We start from the raw sequence: 15,560 nt of genomic DNA on the forward strand, positions 1-15,560 counted from the left end.
GTTGCAAAATCCTTACAACTCATTACAACTATCCTTTAGACCTTCCTTTCATCGGAGCATCATATGAAGAAAGGCAAGTGATTTTACCTGATTCAATAGATTGAAGAAACTAGAGCTTTTTGCTCATGAGAAACTCAATTTTTTCACATGGAACATCCTTTATATTGTACCAGCACTGTCTAAAACTTGTGCCTTTGCCTGGTGGCTAGGTCAGCAGTCTATAGGGAAATAGCAGAAAGGGGTAGATGGAGCCTGGACGTGTGTTACTTACTGTGGCCTTTGCTGCCATGGCTGCTTCCGAGCCTTGGCCTTGAGCCCTGACTCTCTGCATCTCACCCCTGGTCTCACGACCCTGGCCAACATCTGCAGACTTCCTCTGTCCTTGGAACTATTAGCTCATCTTGCTCTGGCATTGGACCTGACTTCCTACTGTGTGTCCTGGATCCGTTCTACTCTCTCTTCTTAGGGCAAATATCCCCAATCTTGTACCTGGTCTTCCTAAAGAAAAAAATCAGTTTCCATCTGGCAGTCCCAGCACTCTCCCAGCGTCACCCCCAAGAGTGGAGACTGCACAGATAATTTTCTCCAGGTGCTACCCTGTCACCACCGCCAGCAAACCTGGGAGGCCCACCCACCCTTAGCTTCATGTTTAGGTTATAAAATGAGTAAGAACACTCTTTTGCAAAGCCTACTGCTAAAAACATCTTAATGTTATTTTGGGGGACAGACACAGAACTCCTGACAAGCCTTCATCTGGGACAATATTAACCAAAATTAGTTTCCTAAACTGTTGTTAAAGTCATTGATTAGGTGAAGACTTCTTAGGCTGGCATTTAATGTCTTTCTACACATATCTGTGCATGCCATCAGTAGTTCAAGGTCAACTCTACCGTGTTCCACTGATCATATGGAATACATGCGACCAGGTGACCAAATATGAAGGTTGGAAAATAAAGACAGGACTTCCATTTTGGCCAAACTGGAGAGTTTACTCTTTGTTGCATGCTCTGAGATTTTCTTCCTCCTGGTGCTCACTGGTATCCTTCCTTTATTATTCTTCACTCTACTTCTGCCTGCCAGAATGCCACCCATCTTGCAAGGCACAGCTCAAATGCTCTTTCTGCTATGGAACCTCTCCTGATTCCCCAACCAGATGTGCATATTTTACCCTTTGAAACCCCAAAGAATCCAGGGCATTTTGACTCACTTGGATGTGTATGTGTGGGTGTTTTGTGTTATAACCATTCTCAGACAAAAGATTTCAGAGGGCAGGACCTGTGCTTTATCTTAGTACCCTCCGCAGAAACTTCTACTGTGCCTGGCACATGGTAGCTGAATAAATGAACTAATCTGTATGAGCTTCTGAGCTAATGGTGACTTTGTGAGGGGGAAAAAAAAAGAGAGAGAGGCAGTGCAAAGAAAGTTATCCTCTAAGGAAGCAGAGGAGGTGGAAGTATTTAAATAGCTAAAAGCTCTAAAGGCAGAGATGGTGGAGAAAGGGTGTGGCCGGAGGGAGACGGGCAGGCCTGGAATGGCCGTTGAGGGAAGGGTTAGGACCTGGAGGATAAGGCTGGGAATGTGGGAGAGACACATATTCAGGGAAAGCTCTGCACCTTGAAATTGAGGTGGAAAGAACATCCAAAAGTTCTATTTGTTTTCCCCTGTCACAGGAGGAAGGCTTTGTTTCACTGAACATTTTCTGTTGTAAAATCCTGAACTCTGTTTGTTTCCTCTTTCTGCCCACCTGGTTTTTCAGGTAGGGAATCTGAGGTGCCCTGCTCGAGACCAGTGTTCAGATCACGGTCAGGAAGGGTCTGCTTCTCTGACTCCAACAAGGGAAGCTCAGAATGCTCAGTGACTCATGGTTTCTGCCATGTCATTTAAGAATGGCTCAACAGCCCTTTTATTCACAGAGTGTACAAGCCTTCCTGGCATACTTACCCGCACAAATCATCTGGGAAAATGGGTCTCCTCCACCTGAGGAGTCGTGAGGGTGTTTCTGAGACCAGGAGTCATGCTGTTGGGGATTGTCAGTGGTCCACAGTCTCTTTCACCCAACCCAGGTTGCATTCCCCCCAACTCCTGACTTCTCACACGAGGCTGTTCCCAGAGTAAGCTTCTCCTCTGTGGTCCAGCCTGTCTCCTGCTGGAGTCCTCTGAAATGGGTCCTTGGTTCAGCTCCTATGGTTTTCTTTTTGTTTTGGTGGAAAAGTGAACAATCACATGATGCTGAAGTCCTGTGTTTGTTTTCATTCTATGTGTAAAATGGGACTACTGCCCATAATATTACATTTAAAGGATAGTTTTAGGGGAGAGCTGAGGCACCATGCTGTTTTTTTATGGTTTAGTTGTGTTGCCAAAGAAATATACATTAAAGATACCTCAAGCAGCTGTAACAATTGAACTGAGGAATAAAACTCCAGGCTGGACAGTGGAATTTGATATTAGCCATGCAGATGATGGTGAATGAATTTAAGAGAAAAGGGAGGAATATAAAAAAGGCCTGCTGCTGGTGCCTGCATTGTCCTAGGAAGGCTTTGCTTTGTGCATTCAGTCTCTGGCTGTCAGGTTGTTGGTAGGCTGAAACTCATCAGCAGGTGGGGGCTGGAATTAGTTTTGCTGCTCTAATCCTTTAGCCCTGGGCATCACAGTTTCCACAGTATTCCCACCATATGCTAATTTCCACTGGATTTTTCTCATTCTCTTTAGGTTTTCTAATTTTCACTCCAGTTCCTCCATTTGACCTAGATACACCCAGCTCCTTGCCAGATCCTCCCTTTAGGGGTCTGTCCCTGGTAGGCTTTGTAGCTGTTTGGAACCACACTGAAGGAAGCTACTAGTACCAGCTTCATTCAGCATTACCAGCTTCTTTGAATAAGGATGGTCAATAAGTCTCAACTAGCATACCAATTCCAATGCATTGGTAGTGGTTGTCTCAATCTCATGCTGAGAGTGATTCTGATACATTAGTCATGACAGCTATGGTCTTAGGACAGGGCAGCAGCAGTGTTCATGATAGTTATCACATTTACTCTAGAACCTCCTGCTGTCAGGCTTTGCCCCTTTGACCTGCCCACCCCCCACCTCCATGGATCCTGACTCCAATGTGGATGTAGACGTTACACCTTTTGGGAGCCTCCCTACAGGGGTGTTGTTAGCTTCTTAGAAGTTACAGCATGTCTGAACCAATCTGAGTTCCAAAGTTACAGTGTGTCTTGTTGCCATAGCTGAGTGTGAGATAAGAAAGCAGTGAACACAGGGAAGGGCCCTGCAGAGTTAGTGGGAGGTAGGAGGGGGGACGTACCCAAGGAAAGCGCTGCAGAGGGCTGGGGAAAATAGGAGGAAAAGGGAATTGTACAAGATGACGTACCAGAAGAAATTTTTGTGATTGTTTTATGATAACGTGATTGTTTTACACTCATATTCACAGAACCTCTCAGGCTATTTTCCAAAAGCCGACCGTGAAATTTTTCCAGTTTAAAAGCAAATAGGATATTGTTATTTCTTCGACTTTCATGTTTTTAGGCATGAAGATAACATACCTTTAGTCAAGAACAGAAAACATTAAAAAAAAAAGAAAAAGAAAAACCAACTAACTATCTAAACTATATACACAATATAATTTAGGATGGCATACTAAAAATATGACTAGTCAAATTTAGCTGTAAACATTTGAGAATGCTCTTGCTGTTTATATCTTCAGACATGTAAGATTTCTATTAAATCAAATTCCATAAGAATATTGATTAAGATAAAAAGCCTAGGTTTCACTAAACCTAGGTTGTTTGATTTTTGGCCTTAGTTTCTGAAACTATAAAATGGGGATTATAATAAAACTTATTTCAAATGGTTAATGTATATGAAGTGCTTAGCACAATGCCTGCCAAGCACATAATAAATGCTTAATAAATATTAGCTGTTATTATTATGTCTAATTTACATCTGGGAAATATATTCCAGTATAATTTAATAAATATGTACTTTTGGATATTGATATAAACAAGTACCCACAGCATCTTGAAATTCTGAGCAGGTGGGAAATACTGAATAATGTAAATTTTATTTTGGTCACATAATATGGAGGGAAGAGAGATATCACTTTCTCAAAATCATATTTGCTACTACCACTACTAATAATTTACTACTAATAATTATATTTTATACTAATGCAGCAATTTATACTAGTGCAGCTGCAGCACACTGGTGTGCCACAAATTTTTTTAAAACATGCAATACCTGACTGTTTATTCAGGGGCATTAACCTCTTCTCCCTTCAATTGTAAAAAAACAAAACCCCAAACAGTCAACACCAGCTGTCTGGTGTAAATAAATAAAAAAATTATATCTATTTTTGGTCAAATTGGCAAAATATATAACATTTTTTATGTGCTGCAGAATGTTAGTAATTAGTTTAGGTGTGCCATGAGATTGGAAAAGGGTTGAAAATCACTGTACTAATGTAGTATCTGACCTCATTTAATCTCTAATGAGAGTGGAGCAGTGTCCTACATGTTGTATACATAAAATAGAGTCCAGAGAAACTGGTCAGAAATAAATGTGGGCCTAACTGTTACTGAGGCCACATCTGCAGTACCTCAGGAAAGCCTTGGGTCCCTGATGAGAGTGATCTGTGTAGTTGCCAGATTTTTGCTGAATATTTACATTTTGCCTTTATACTTACTAATAGAACTATTGAAAGGATTACATGAATTAGGCATGAAATGTATTGAATGTGATCCTCATACAGCAATGCTCGGTGACTCATCCATTCACTTAGTAAATATAAATATTTATGGAGCATCTACCATGTGGCAGGCAGTGGTCGAGGATGGCCAATGGTCTTGCTGATATAGCAAGATCACGATTTAGAAATTCCCTGTTCACAGGGAGCTTGTATTTTTAAAAAGTTGTCATTGAAAATTTTTTTCAGTTACAGGTTACATTCAATATTATTTTGCTTTAGTTTCAGGTGTCAGAGTTTGTATTCTTATTAAAGAGCACTAGAAAGAAACAAAAAAGTGGTAATAAATACTACAAAGAATAAAAACAGTGTAAAGGAGAGGGTGGTATAGAGATACATTTTTACAGAGAGTAGCTGGGGAGTAAATGTTAGCTTTTATTATTGTTTCATCACATTACATTTCTAAAGTCTATTTTGCTGAGAGAAGAAACAGAAAAAGAGGGCAAGTGACAGAAGAGGGAGAAAGCACAAAAGGTAATAAAGGAAAGCTACTTGGGGAAAGTGGGGAATCAAGAATGCATTGAATAGGATGAATAATAAAAAACTAACAATGAGGAGAAGAAAGAGGAGAAAAAATGGTGGAAAAGTAGAAAACAGCTGGGGGGAAAAGAGGCAGGAAAGAGGGAGAACTGAATTCAAAGAAATTCATTTTGCTCTTTAATTGCTCAATGAACTTGAAAATGTTGAGCTTTAGGATGAGCAAGCTAATGGTGCTTTCAGGGCAATGTTCAGAGGACAGGACTAGTGATGTAACTCACAGAACCCAATACAAAATGAAAATGTAGCCCTGATCGTTCAAAAATTGTTAAGAATTACAGGACGATGATGACAGAGCATTAAGTCACATGCAATGGCATAGGTCACACACCCATGAGCCAGCCCAGTCTGAGCTGCACACAGAGCCTATCACACAGAAAGCATTCAATAAAATACAGTAGTTGTTGAATGAACAGAACCCGGGGCTAATTATTTTTGAACTTCTCTGAGGATGGCTTATATTTAAGAAAAACTGATTTTATTTGGCTTCAATTTCAGATTTTCTTTTATTGTTCTCCACCGTGGAGTTCTGATCTCTAGCAGGAATTTTCCCAGGCCTGCCAGGGCCAAGAGTAGCAGGAATGATACTCTCTTGCATTTACAAAGTGTGGCCACTTGGGGTCATTGTACCAACAAGGCAGAAGCTGGAAGAGTGCTGCAGGCAAGATATCCCCAGAGTGGCTAAAGGTGCCAGGAAGTGTTAGTTTATTAGAGCCAGTCTGTAAAGACTGTCCGTACTTTACATTTTGATGCAGCTCTACAATTATACAATGAGGGCTCTTAAACCATTTAAGAAACATCTGAATGATATTAGCAAAGTCTTGAGAAGTTGAAGAAGGTCGGAAAGTCAGCTACAGAGTTTCCAGGAGTAGGGACGGGAATCTTTCTGTGGAATCACACCCTACCTCATGAAACATGCATTTACAACATTAAGCTTAATATCAGAAGTATCTGTATGTGGATTGTACATTTAACAGCTATTAACTGGGCTGGCCGGTGAACAATAGAGACACTGTTTCTGTGCCTGGAAGTAGAGACAGCCTCAGTGATTTATTTACCACCACATGTGCCCCAAAGGCTAAGCAAGCACTGACTCCAAGGACAACAAAGAGGTGTTTGACTTCGAAGCCAGATCTTGGGGGCTCACTAAAGTGGATCAGGATCTAAGATACTAACCCAAATACATGGCCCCCTTTCCTCCTCCAGAACAGAAAACAAATTTCAGGCAGTTTCTACCAATTGAGCATTCAGAAAAAATGAGGTTCGGGCTCAGAGAACCCTAATACAAAGTTAGGATATTTTGTTAATGATATAAAAAAAGAACATTTGTATGATGGTTTTATTTTTATTTTACCAAGAGGAAGCTAAATTCTGGGCTTCCTGGTTTAATAGTAAATGCCTAATAATCCTAGTTGCTATCGCTAATGTTGATTGAGCTCTAGGCTAAACGTTATATACACATTATCTTCTTTAATCACCACACAACTTGGTGAACTAGGAACTATTATTGTCCCTAATTCACATTTGAAGAAACCGAGGCTTGCACAAGTTAAGTAACTCTTGCAAGGTCCGACATCGAGTAAAAGATGAGTTGGAATTTGAACCCAAGCAGTTAAATGCCAGGCTAGGGCAGCTGCATTCTCCAGCCTTCTTCTTAGTGCAGGGCTTTCCCAAGATTGGTTATTAGTCTGAAGACAAGCAGCTCAAAGTATGTCATTAATGACTAAGAGTTAATTTACTGGTGAAATCCTTACTTTACTGCTTAGTTTCATACTGGACACAGAATGCATCTCCTGCCCTGCCAGGATGCATCTTGGACACAGAATGCATCTTACTGCTGTATCTTGCCCCTGCCAGGAGTCCTAGAGAGAGATTTGGGGTGGATCTCTGGAAGTCAGTACACACTGCTTGAAAAATAATTCAACATGCATGAGCAATCTGCCCGTGTGTGCCCTGCTACCCTCCAACCTCCTCAGACCAGACTGATTAAGTCATTTATCTCTTGGATAAAACAATCTTGGAACATTCTTCTTGGCTGACTTAACTAATGGGAAAAACAGGAACTGGTGAACAGGTCCATCTTTTCCAACTTACTGCTGTGTGGCCTTGGACAAGCGACTTAATCTCTGTCAGTCTCAGTTACTTCAAGTTAAAAGATAGTAAAAGTGTCTGCCCCACAGGATTTAAGTTAGAGTTTAGTAAAGTTAGTACTAACTTAATTACTAAATTAAGTTACTAATTAAATTAGAATATAAAGGGTTTACCAAACAGTGCTCAGTAAATAGCTGTTATGGTTTTTATCTTGGCCTATAGCTGAAATTCTTTATTTTAGAGACTTTAGTAATGTATCACTTCAGAATAGGCTTTTGATGGGGGGCACATTTGTTATATCTATGTCCATAGTTAAAATTTACATAGTTATTTAGGATATTTAGCTTTTAATTCTTAGCAAAAATCTCCAGGTAATAATGAAACTGTCAGAAGTCACGAAAGGCCCTGGCTGGAGTGGCTTAGTGGTTTGAGTGCTGGCCTGTGAACCAAAGGGTTGCCGGTTTGGTTCCCAGTCAGGGCACATGCCTGGGCTGTGGGCCAGGTCCTCAGTGCAGGGTGCACGGGAGGCAACCACACATTGATGTTTCTCTCCCTCTCTTTCTCCTTGCCTTCCCCTCTCTAAAAATAAATAAATAAAATCTTAATTAAAAAAAGAAGTCACAAAGGGAACCAGCAAAAGCTGTTTCAGAAGGAGAAGTGGTATACAGACTTCCTCCCTTCTTCTTTCGAATTGCAGGGAAAATATTGCTGCTTATGTTGAGGTAATCGCTATGGGTAGGTGTTGAAAGAGGCCAAGAGTGAGGAGTGCCTAAGCTGGCTTCCCAGAACAGGTATCTGGAGCTGGGTTCAGATAGATAGTGTCAGGATTAGTGAAGCAAAGGGGAACCGGTCTGGGTAATGAATGCTCAGGAAGTGAATGACCCGTCCGGATACGGGAGCTGGCCTGTGGCACATGCTCCGCTCTCCTCACCTTGCTTTCCCCCTCAGAGCAATGAATTCTGGCCATGTGCACCAACTGAGCTAAGACAGCCTGCCATTTTCCTGCAGAGACAACTGGTTTTCTATTCTCTTTATAGGAAGGTTCAGAATTTGTCCTCATGTCTTACGTTTCAGTTTCAGGTTCAATTTTCAAAAGGCTTATCTTGCCCTCTCAAGAACTCAACCTGCAATTCAGTTGTGCTAACACCAGGTGATGTTGCCCCAGTAAGTGGAAAGGCAGTCGGCTAAGAAAAAAAAATGTATTTTACTACTTAATAGAACTCACTGGCAGGAAGGACCCAAACACTGGAAATTAGGAATTTGGCTTGATCCAAGGGTAAAATTTTAAATAACTGGAGGAACAGATGAAGTTGATATCTTCTGACAAAAGTCCTTAAATACTGTTTCTTGCATTGAAGCTCTTGATTAGAGTGGGTATCAGAGAATTTGAGGCAACATTTTTATTAGTACTGCACATTTCTGTTAAGGCAACTGAATAGAGCCACATTATATGATATTATATTTAATGTAAATATATAAAAAGCAAGTTTGAAGAAACTAACTTTTACAATTTGATATCATTCTAATTTCTAATTGTTACCAATCACAGAGTAATCGGATTCCTGCCATATGCGCAGACCTGTTTGGAATGCTTCTTTCCATTTCATCCTGACCTCTTTCCAATGGCTTCAGAGCTTCACTATTGTCAGGTTTCAAAACCCTTCCAGCTTTCTCTTAGATATGTACAGAACTCTATGAGGAACTATAGGATATTGCAAAACTTTAAAAAAGTTTCTTTGACCTAAAGAACCTTAACATGATGTGATGGTTCTGGTAAGCTTGGGAAGGGATTTTTTTTGGTTTGTTTTATTTCTGCATATTCTTGCAGGTCAAGGAAGTGAGATTTCCCAGAGATGATCTGGATTCTCCTGTATTAACAAGACAGTGGAAACAGGCTTGTGATGCAGCTTCTGGCAGAATGAGCAGTCGGATGTAGCAGAGCATCCTTAGTCTTCTAAGCCAGCATGCACTGAGGTCAGCGGCATTTTGGTTCCCTCGGGGCCAAGTGCACAAAAATAAGCAAAACTCCCAAATGTATAAACAGGAACCAATAAACACAAGTGCAAACTATTAAAAATCATTGGTAGAATGGATAAATATGCTAAATTGAATCTAGACTCATTCACATTGGGGAAACTGAAATACAAAGAGATTAGGTTCTTGCCAAATGTCACTCAGCTGTGAAGTAAAGCGAAAGAGCCAGGAATTAAATTGAGGACGCCTGTCTTCAGAGCTCATGATTTTAACTATTATACAATATGCCACCTCCCAGGTTTTTGTGGGAAGGAGGATGGAGTTAGGCTTCTAGTAAAAGCTCACTGAAGTGGGTGAGTTACACAGCTGGATAGTAAAGGGCATGGTTGACTTAAAGGGAAGTTCAGAGCCCTGGATTAATGGAGGCCAGAAAATAGTTGTCCTTCAGGGGTAGGGTTTGCACTCTCTTCCTGATTAATCTTCCTCAGTGGCTGCTTTGATGACAAACTGGTTTACTCTGCGTCACACAAACATGTCATTAAACAGGATTCTTCTACACTGGTACCTTTGTGCAAGACTCTCTTTTCCCATCTCTGATGCCCTATCCTCTCAGAAATTCCCACCGGTCCCCATCCCAGCTACAGCAACTTGGGGACACTTGGATTTAAGGATTTTGGCATGGAATCATACATTGCCCTGGGTCTCTCTTGCATCTTTGCCATTAACTGTCATAGTTCTTTGTCATTTTTTTTTTGGCGCTTATAATTTATTTTCCAAGTTGACTGGCCTCTGTGAACTTCCTGCCATCAGGGACATAAATACACCCAGAGCAGACATCATGGTCGACGGCGGGATTTTCCCAGTTCATTCCTAAAATAAATATTATTCCTTAATACACAATTGTGCTTCTCTTGAGTGCACGTTTCCTTTTTCTGACTCTCCACCACCGAGTACATCAGATCTCCTTGTTAAGCTTTCCCTTCGCTTTTATTACAGGTTGAGAGTGATTGTTTTATTTTTGTAGCAGAGGGTCTGGTACACAGAAAACAAGAATATATGTGAAAGCCAGGCTAGTCTCAAGACAGCAATTGGGACAAGCAGTGGGGTTGAGCGGGAGGCGATGCGCTTCTTCTCCTTGCCCTTCCAGGCAGTACCTTGGCCTTGGGCAGGTGTCAGGGCCTGGATCGGGGCTGGGTGACTGGCCCGCTCCTCTCCGTGCCCGCCCCGCCCATTTGCGCTCGCCTGCATGCTGCTCGCTCCCGCGGTCCCCGCGGTGCCGCGCCTCGCCGGCTCCTCAGCTTCCAACCAAGATGGCGGAGAGCGGCGAAGGTCTGGGGACCGTCCCGGAACATGAGCGGATCTTGCAGGAGATCGAGAGCACTGACACAGCCTGCGTGGGGCCCACTCTCCGGTAAAGCTGTCATCCTTCCAGGACCTCGAATTGTCCCCGCCAGCCTCTTGGCAGGAAACGGGTGGGGCAGCCTGACAGGTGGTGCACGCAGAGGCGGGCGGGGGCGGTCCGGGGCTCCTGCCTGGGACCCCTGCTTGGGACCCCCGCGGAGCTGGGGCGGGGCGGAACAGGCAGCTGCACCTGTAGGCTCTGCCGGCCTCTGCCTCGGGACTGTCACCGCGCAGGCGGTGGGTGTGGCTGCCACTGCGCCTCTGACCCTGGGAGCCGCGGCGCCACCCCGCGTTTGCCTCCCAGCCTGGGGCCTGCCCGGCTGCCTGTGCGAGGCCGGGCTGAAGGCTCATTGGTCGTGGGCCTTCGGGAGCGAAGGTTAACTGCTGGCTGCTGGCTGCAGAATGACTGATGTGCGGAGGCGCGCGCAGGTGGAAACCCTGGAGCGCTGGGCTGCCCAGCTGTGGGAGAATTGAAACTGAGCGGGAGATGCGGGTACCATCATCCCAGGACGCCATCTGAGTGGGCGAGAAGGGAGCGTGGGCTGGAGGGGAGGGTCTGATGCTTAGGAACGCGCCAGTGTGACCCTGCATTCACCCAGGAAAGCTTTTACTTATTTACGAAAGTTTCATTAATTTTGCATTAATTTCTCCGTTTATTTTCAAAAGGATCTCCACCCTTTAAAAATAGAACTAGGTAACGAATATTCCACACTGACTGCCTGCTGCCCTAATAATAGAATATTAGTTGACACCGTACTGATCTGTTAGGTTAGCCTTTTACATATAAGGATTCATCTTTTGCAGTGATGATCATGAAATTATGATTCACTTAGGGAACTTAGGACTGATTGTCCTTCAGCATTATTATTTTCAGTATACGCTTCCTAGAAATGGAGTGCTCTTATGTATTGTGGTCCTGTGGATGTAATGTAAAGTGAAACCGGTTGAACTTATAATGCAGGTCCATCTTGCCCTGAGAGTCGGGAGACCTGGGTTTTGCCCTAGTCCTATCACTGGTGAAGTGTGCAGTCACGGGTAAAAATCATTTAACCTTTCTGGACTTCAACTTCATTATTTGTAGACTGGGTGGGGGTGGATGTTTAGATGCCCAGAAAGCCCAGGACATTAGGGACCTTGTCTATTTATTCACTGCTCTATCCCTAACACCAAGCATATGGCAGGCACCTGGTAAATTTTTGTTACATGATGTTCTTGCTATGATATGATAAGTATGATTAGTGCATTTCCTTAAATTTTCAACATAATTATTTCTTTTTATAGAACTGTACATTTGGTAATGAAAGTAGAAATCATAGATTAAAAGGGTGCTTTGTTTTCTTCATCGTGTTGTGAAACTGAAATAATACAGTATATGGTATAATTACTGGAACAGTCCATTTTTGAAAACAGTATTGGTTATGAAGGAGATGCTTCCTCTTGGGAGAAGTGCTAGGCAGTACCCTTGAAAAAGGATGAAACTAATTTAGAATTTTGAAATATGTTGAGAAACTTTTGTGACACAAATAGAATATTTGTATTTACATATTACTCTGTTCTACTTTGCTGGACAGTTGTGTCACCTACTCACTTTTTTTGAAACCTACACTCTTCTCTTTGGCTAACTCCAGTGACTCATACTTATTCTATTTATACCCTTGTCATCTCTCATTTACAAGCTGACTCCACAGACATGGAAGTCACTGCCAGCAGTTCTTTTTCTTGAACAGTGTTTAAGCTACTATTTTTTCCCCTAGGTTCCAGGAGTGAGGTGCTAATATTAAATTCTAACAAATCTTTTATTATGGTAAACGTGAAATGTTTTCAAAGTAAATTAGTGTAATGAAACGCCACGAACCCATCATCTTCAATATACCACCTGGCCAATCTCATTTGATCTTTTCCTCTATCCATTTTCCCTCACCTTGGATTATTTTGAAGCAAATCCTAGACATCAATACATCCATAAATATTTCAGTATTAGTATTAATTTTTGTTGTTATTTCCTAGTTATCTTTCATCTGGCCTGTAGGCTTATGTTTTCTTAATATTTTTCTCTGTAGCAGCCTTTTTTTAGCCTGACCTTTTCTTGATGTGCTTTTTTTTTTAAATCAGATCTTTCTAGGGGAAGTCAGATGACTACATGAGAAGCATGTATACACTCTTGACAGTGCCTGGCATATAGTATGATTATTTGACCACAATGGAATTAAATTATAAATCCATCATAGAAAAGACTGGAAAATTCCCAAATATTTGGACACTGAATAACATACATCTAAATAAGGCTTGGGTAATAGAAGAAATTGAAAGAGAATTTAGAAAGTATTTTGAATTGAGTAAAATTAAAATATTACGTACCAGAATTTTTGGGAATCAACTACAGCAATACTTTGACAGAAATTTATGCACTAAACACCTGTCTGTACTGGAAAAGAATGGTTTCAAGTCAATAGTCTTACCTCCTAACTTAAGAAACTAGAGGGCCTGGGGTGTGGGAGCCATAACGGTCTGCCCTGTGCTGTGTGTGCAGATAGCCAGGGTGTGGCCTGTTATTTCCCGTGGAGAAGCCTGTGGATCTACATCTGCTTCATCTTGTCCATCTCTGGTCTGTCTCGGGTCCATCTCATGGGCTCCCAATGGGCTGGACCATGGTTGTACTGGGCAGGGGCATCAATGGTTTGGCCACCAGTTATCACCTGAGCTGGGACACCTGATCCCTGAGGGAGCACATGGGAGGCTGGATCCACTCTACAAGGGCCAGGTGGTGCTGTCTTAGAACTTGGGCCTCGAGGAATTCAGCTGGTGGGAGAGTTGGGAGTTGTGACCTGTTAAAGGTTTTTCCTTAGTTTCTCCTCTTCCTGAGGACATGTGAGGAGCAGGTTTCTGAGCTTGGCTTGGACTCGGAAGTGTTACGTGTCTGAGGCTATCCAGCTGCCCATTACAGTTTCCTGTATTTAGGCAGTGCCCTGCATGCCCTGCTCTCCGGGATCAGGGGGCCTCTCTACCCTTCACCTCTCCCCTCCAAACCTGTTTTGACTGGGCTGATGGAGTTGACCACACCTTGGGGCAAGGACCCTGATGTAACTGTGCACAGTTTTGCTGAGCGCCACCTTTGACCTGAGGTGGTATCTGTAGCCAGGGACTGTCTCTGCTGTGGACTGTTTGCAGGTAACAGCTGTGAGCTCAGCATATGATCCTGCTTTCCTAGTCTCTTCCAAACTGAGCAAACTCATCATTCCATATTACAGGGGCTGCTGCTGGGGGTAGGGCAGAACTCATCCAGACTCAGCTCTCAATTTGCCCATTCTCCAGGCCCTAGTCGAGCACTGACTTAAGTGGTCATTCAGAGAACTGGAGATACTTCCCCAGGCACTTGCCCCACCTGACCAGTAGGGGAGTCACTGTTCTCAGAGGCCAGCCAGTCTGTGGGCTAAGCATCTAGCCAGAAGGACACTGGAAAGTGTCTCTAGGGCACATCTGCCTGCATACTGACCATGTTATTAGTGCCGTTTCATCTTCAATGCTTAGCAAGCTGTTCATGTCCTGAGCATCATCACTGCTGTTGTCTATGAATGTGGTGAATCTGCAGTACTGAGGAACCTGTCAGCCTGTCCTGGGATTTGGACATTTGGTGCTCTCCTTAGAAGATCCAGGCATACTGGGAATTATGTACCACTCAGTTGCTTTCCCAGAGCAGGATGGGAGCCACCAGGAACTGTTCCATTACTTGGCACGGGAAGGAGCTGCCACACAATTAGGACTAAAGGAGCCACAAAGTCACTGCTTGGTCCATCTACATAGGAACCACATCCCCCAGTGTACACTAAGCCATGGGAAAAAACCTGTAGTCAACTACTCATTTCCTAGCTGCTCACAGGCTGCCCCTGACTCTTGCTGGAGCCTCCTGTGAGGGCGTTGCTGTCAATAACTGTATAGAAAGTGGGCGCCCCGCAGCAGCCCAAGCCCTGGGCTCAGAACCTGGCAATTGATCTCCATGCCCACCTCTTCCTGACCCTGCTGGCCAGGAGTCTTTCACCCATGAAAATAAAAGTGCTGGAGCTTGAAAAAGAAAAACTAGAAAAAGAGAGCAAATGAAATCCAAAAAAGCCAAAGAAAGGAGATGATAAACATCAGATAATCAGTGAAACAGAAAATAGAAAAACAATTGAGAAAATCATTGAAACCAAAACCTGAATCTCTGAGATCAGTAAAATTGATGAACTTCTAGAGAAAAAGTACCCAAAAAACCAATGATCAGGAATTACCCATTCCCAATAGGAATATCAGGAATGAGAGAGGTAACATCACTATAGATTCTACAGACATTAAAAAAGATAAGGGAATATTATGAACAATTTCATTCCAGTGCATTTGAGAACTTGGAAGAAATGGAAAAATTCCTTGGAATATACAAACTATCAAAGCTCACTTATGAATATATAGATAACTGAATAACGTATCAATGAAAGAAGTTGAATTTACCATATAAGACCTTCCCCAAAAGAAAATTCTGGGCTCAGATGGCTTTACTGGTAAGTTTTACAACATTTAAGGAAAAATTGGTACCAATTCTATTAGAACTCTTCCAGAAGAATTAAAGAGGAAGAAATATTTCTCAGTTCATTTTGAGGTCAACATTAACCTGATATCAAAACTAAAGAAAGACATTACTAGAAAATAAAACTATAGACTGATGTTATTCAACACAGATGAAAATACTTTAAACAAAATTTTAGCAAATTAAATCCAACAGTACATAAAAAGAATAATATGTCATGATCACATAGGATTTATTTAAAGAATGTATGTTGGCTTT

General features: G+C 42.4%; 1 protein-coding gene and 1 pseudogene across 2 annotated transcripts in view; both read left to right on the forward strand.

Annotated features, from left to right (window-relative positions):
* Positions 1 to 15,560, forward strand: part of EXOC6 (exocyst complex component 6) — a 173,071-nt gene that overhangs the window by 3,481 nt on the left and 154,030 nt on the right. The window contains exon 1 of one of the 2 annotated variants that reach the window (XM_045854452.1): positions 10,361 to 10,754. The exons of the other annotated variant lie outside the window; for it this stretch is intronic. Within the exon in view, the coding sequence (XP_045710408.1) occupies positions 10,654 to 10,754 (101 nt within the window). The 5' untranslated portion in view covers positions 10,361 to 10,653. Of the gene's footprint in view, positions 1 to 10,360; positions 10,755 to 15,560 lie in introns of those variants that run through there. 2 annotated transcript variants of the gene reach the window in all.
* LOC123828959 lies at positions 13,381 to 14,733 on the forward strand (annotated as a pseudogene).

Source organism: Phyllostomus hastatus, unplaced genomic scaffold, assembly GCF_019186645.2.
Source record: "Phyllostomus hastatus isolate PE091 unplaced genomic scaffold, TTU_PhHast_1.1 phas_scaffold_1066, whole genome shotgun sequence".
In the NCBI taxonomy this organism is placed as follows: Eukaryota; Metazoa; Chordata; class Mammalia; order Chiroptera; family Phyllostomidae; genus Phyllostomus; species Phyllostomus hastatus.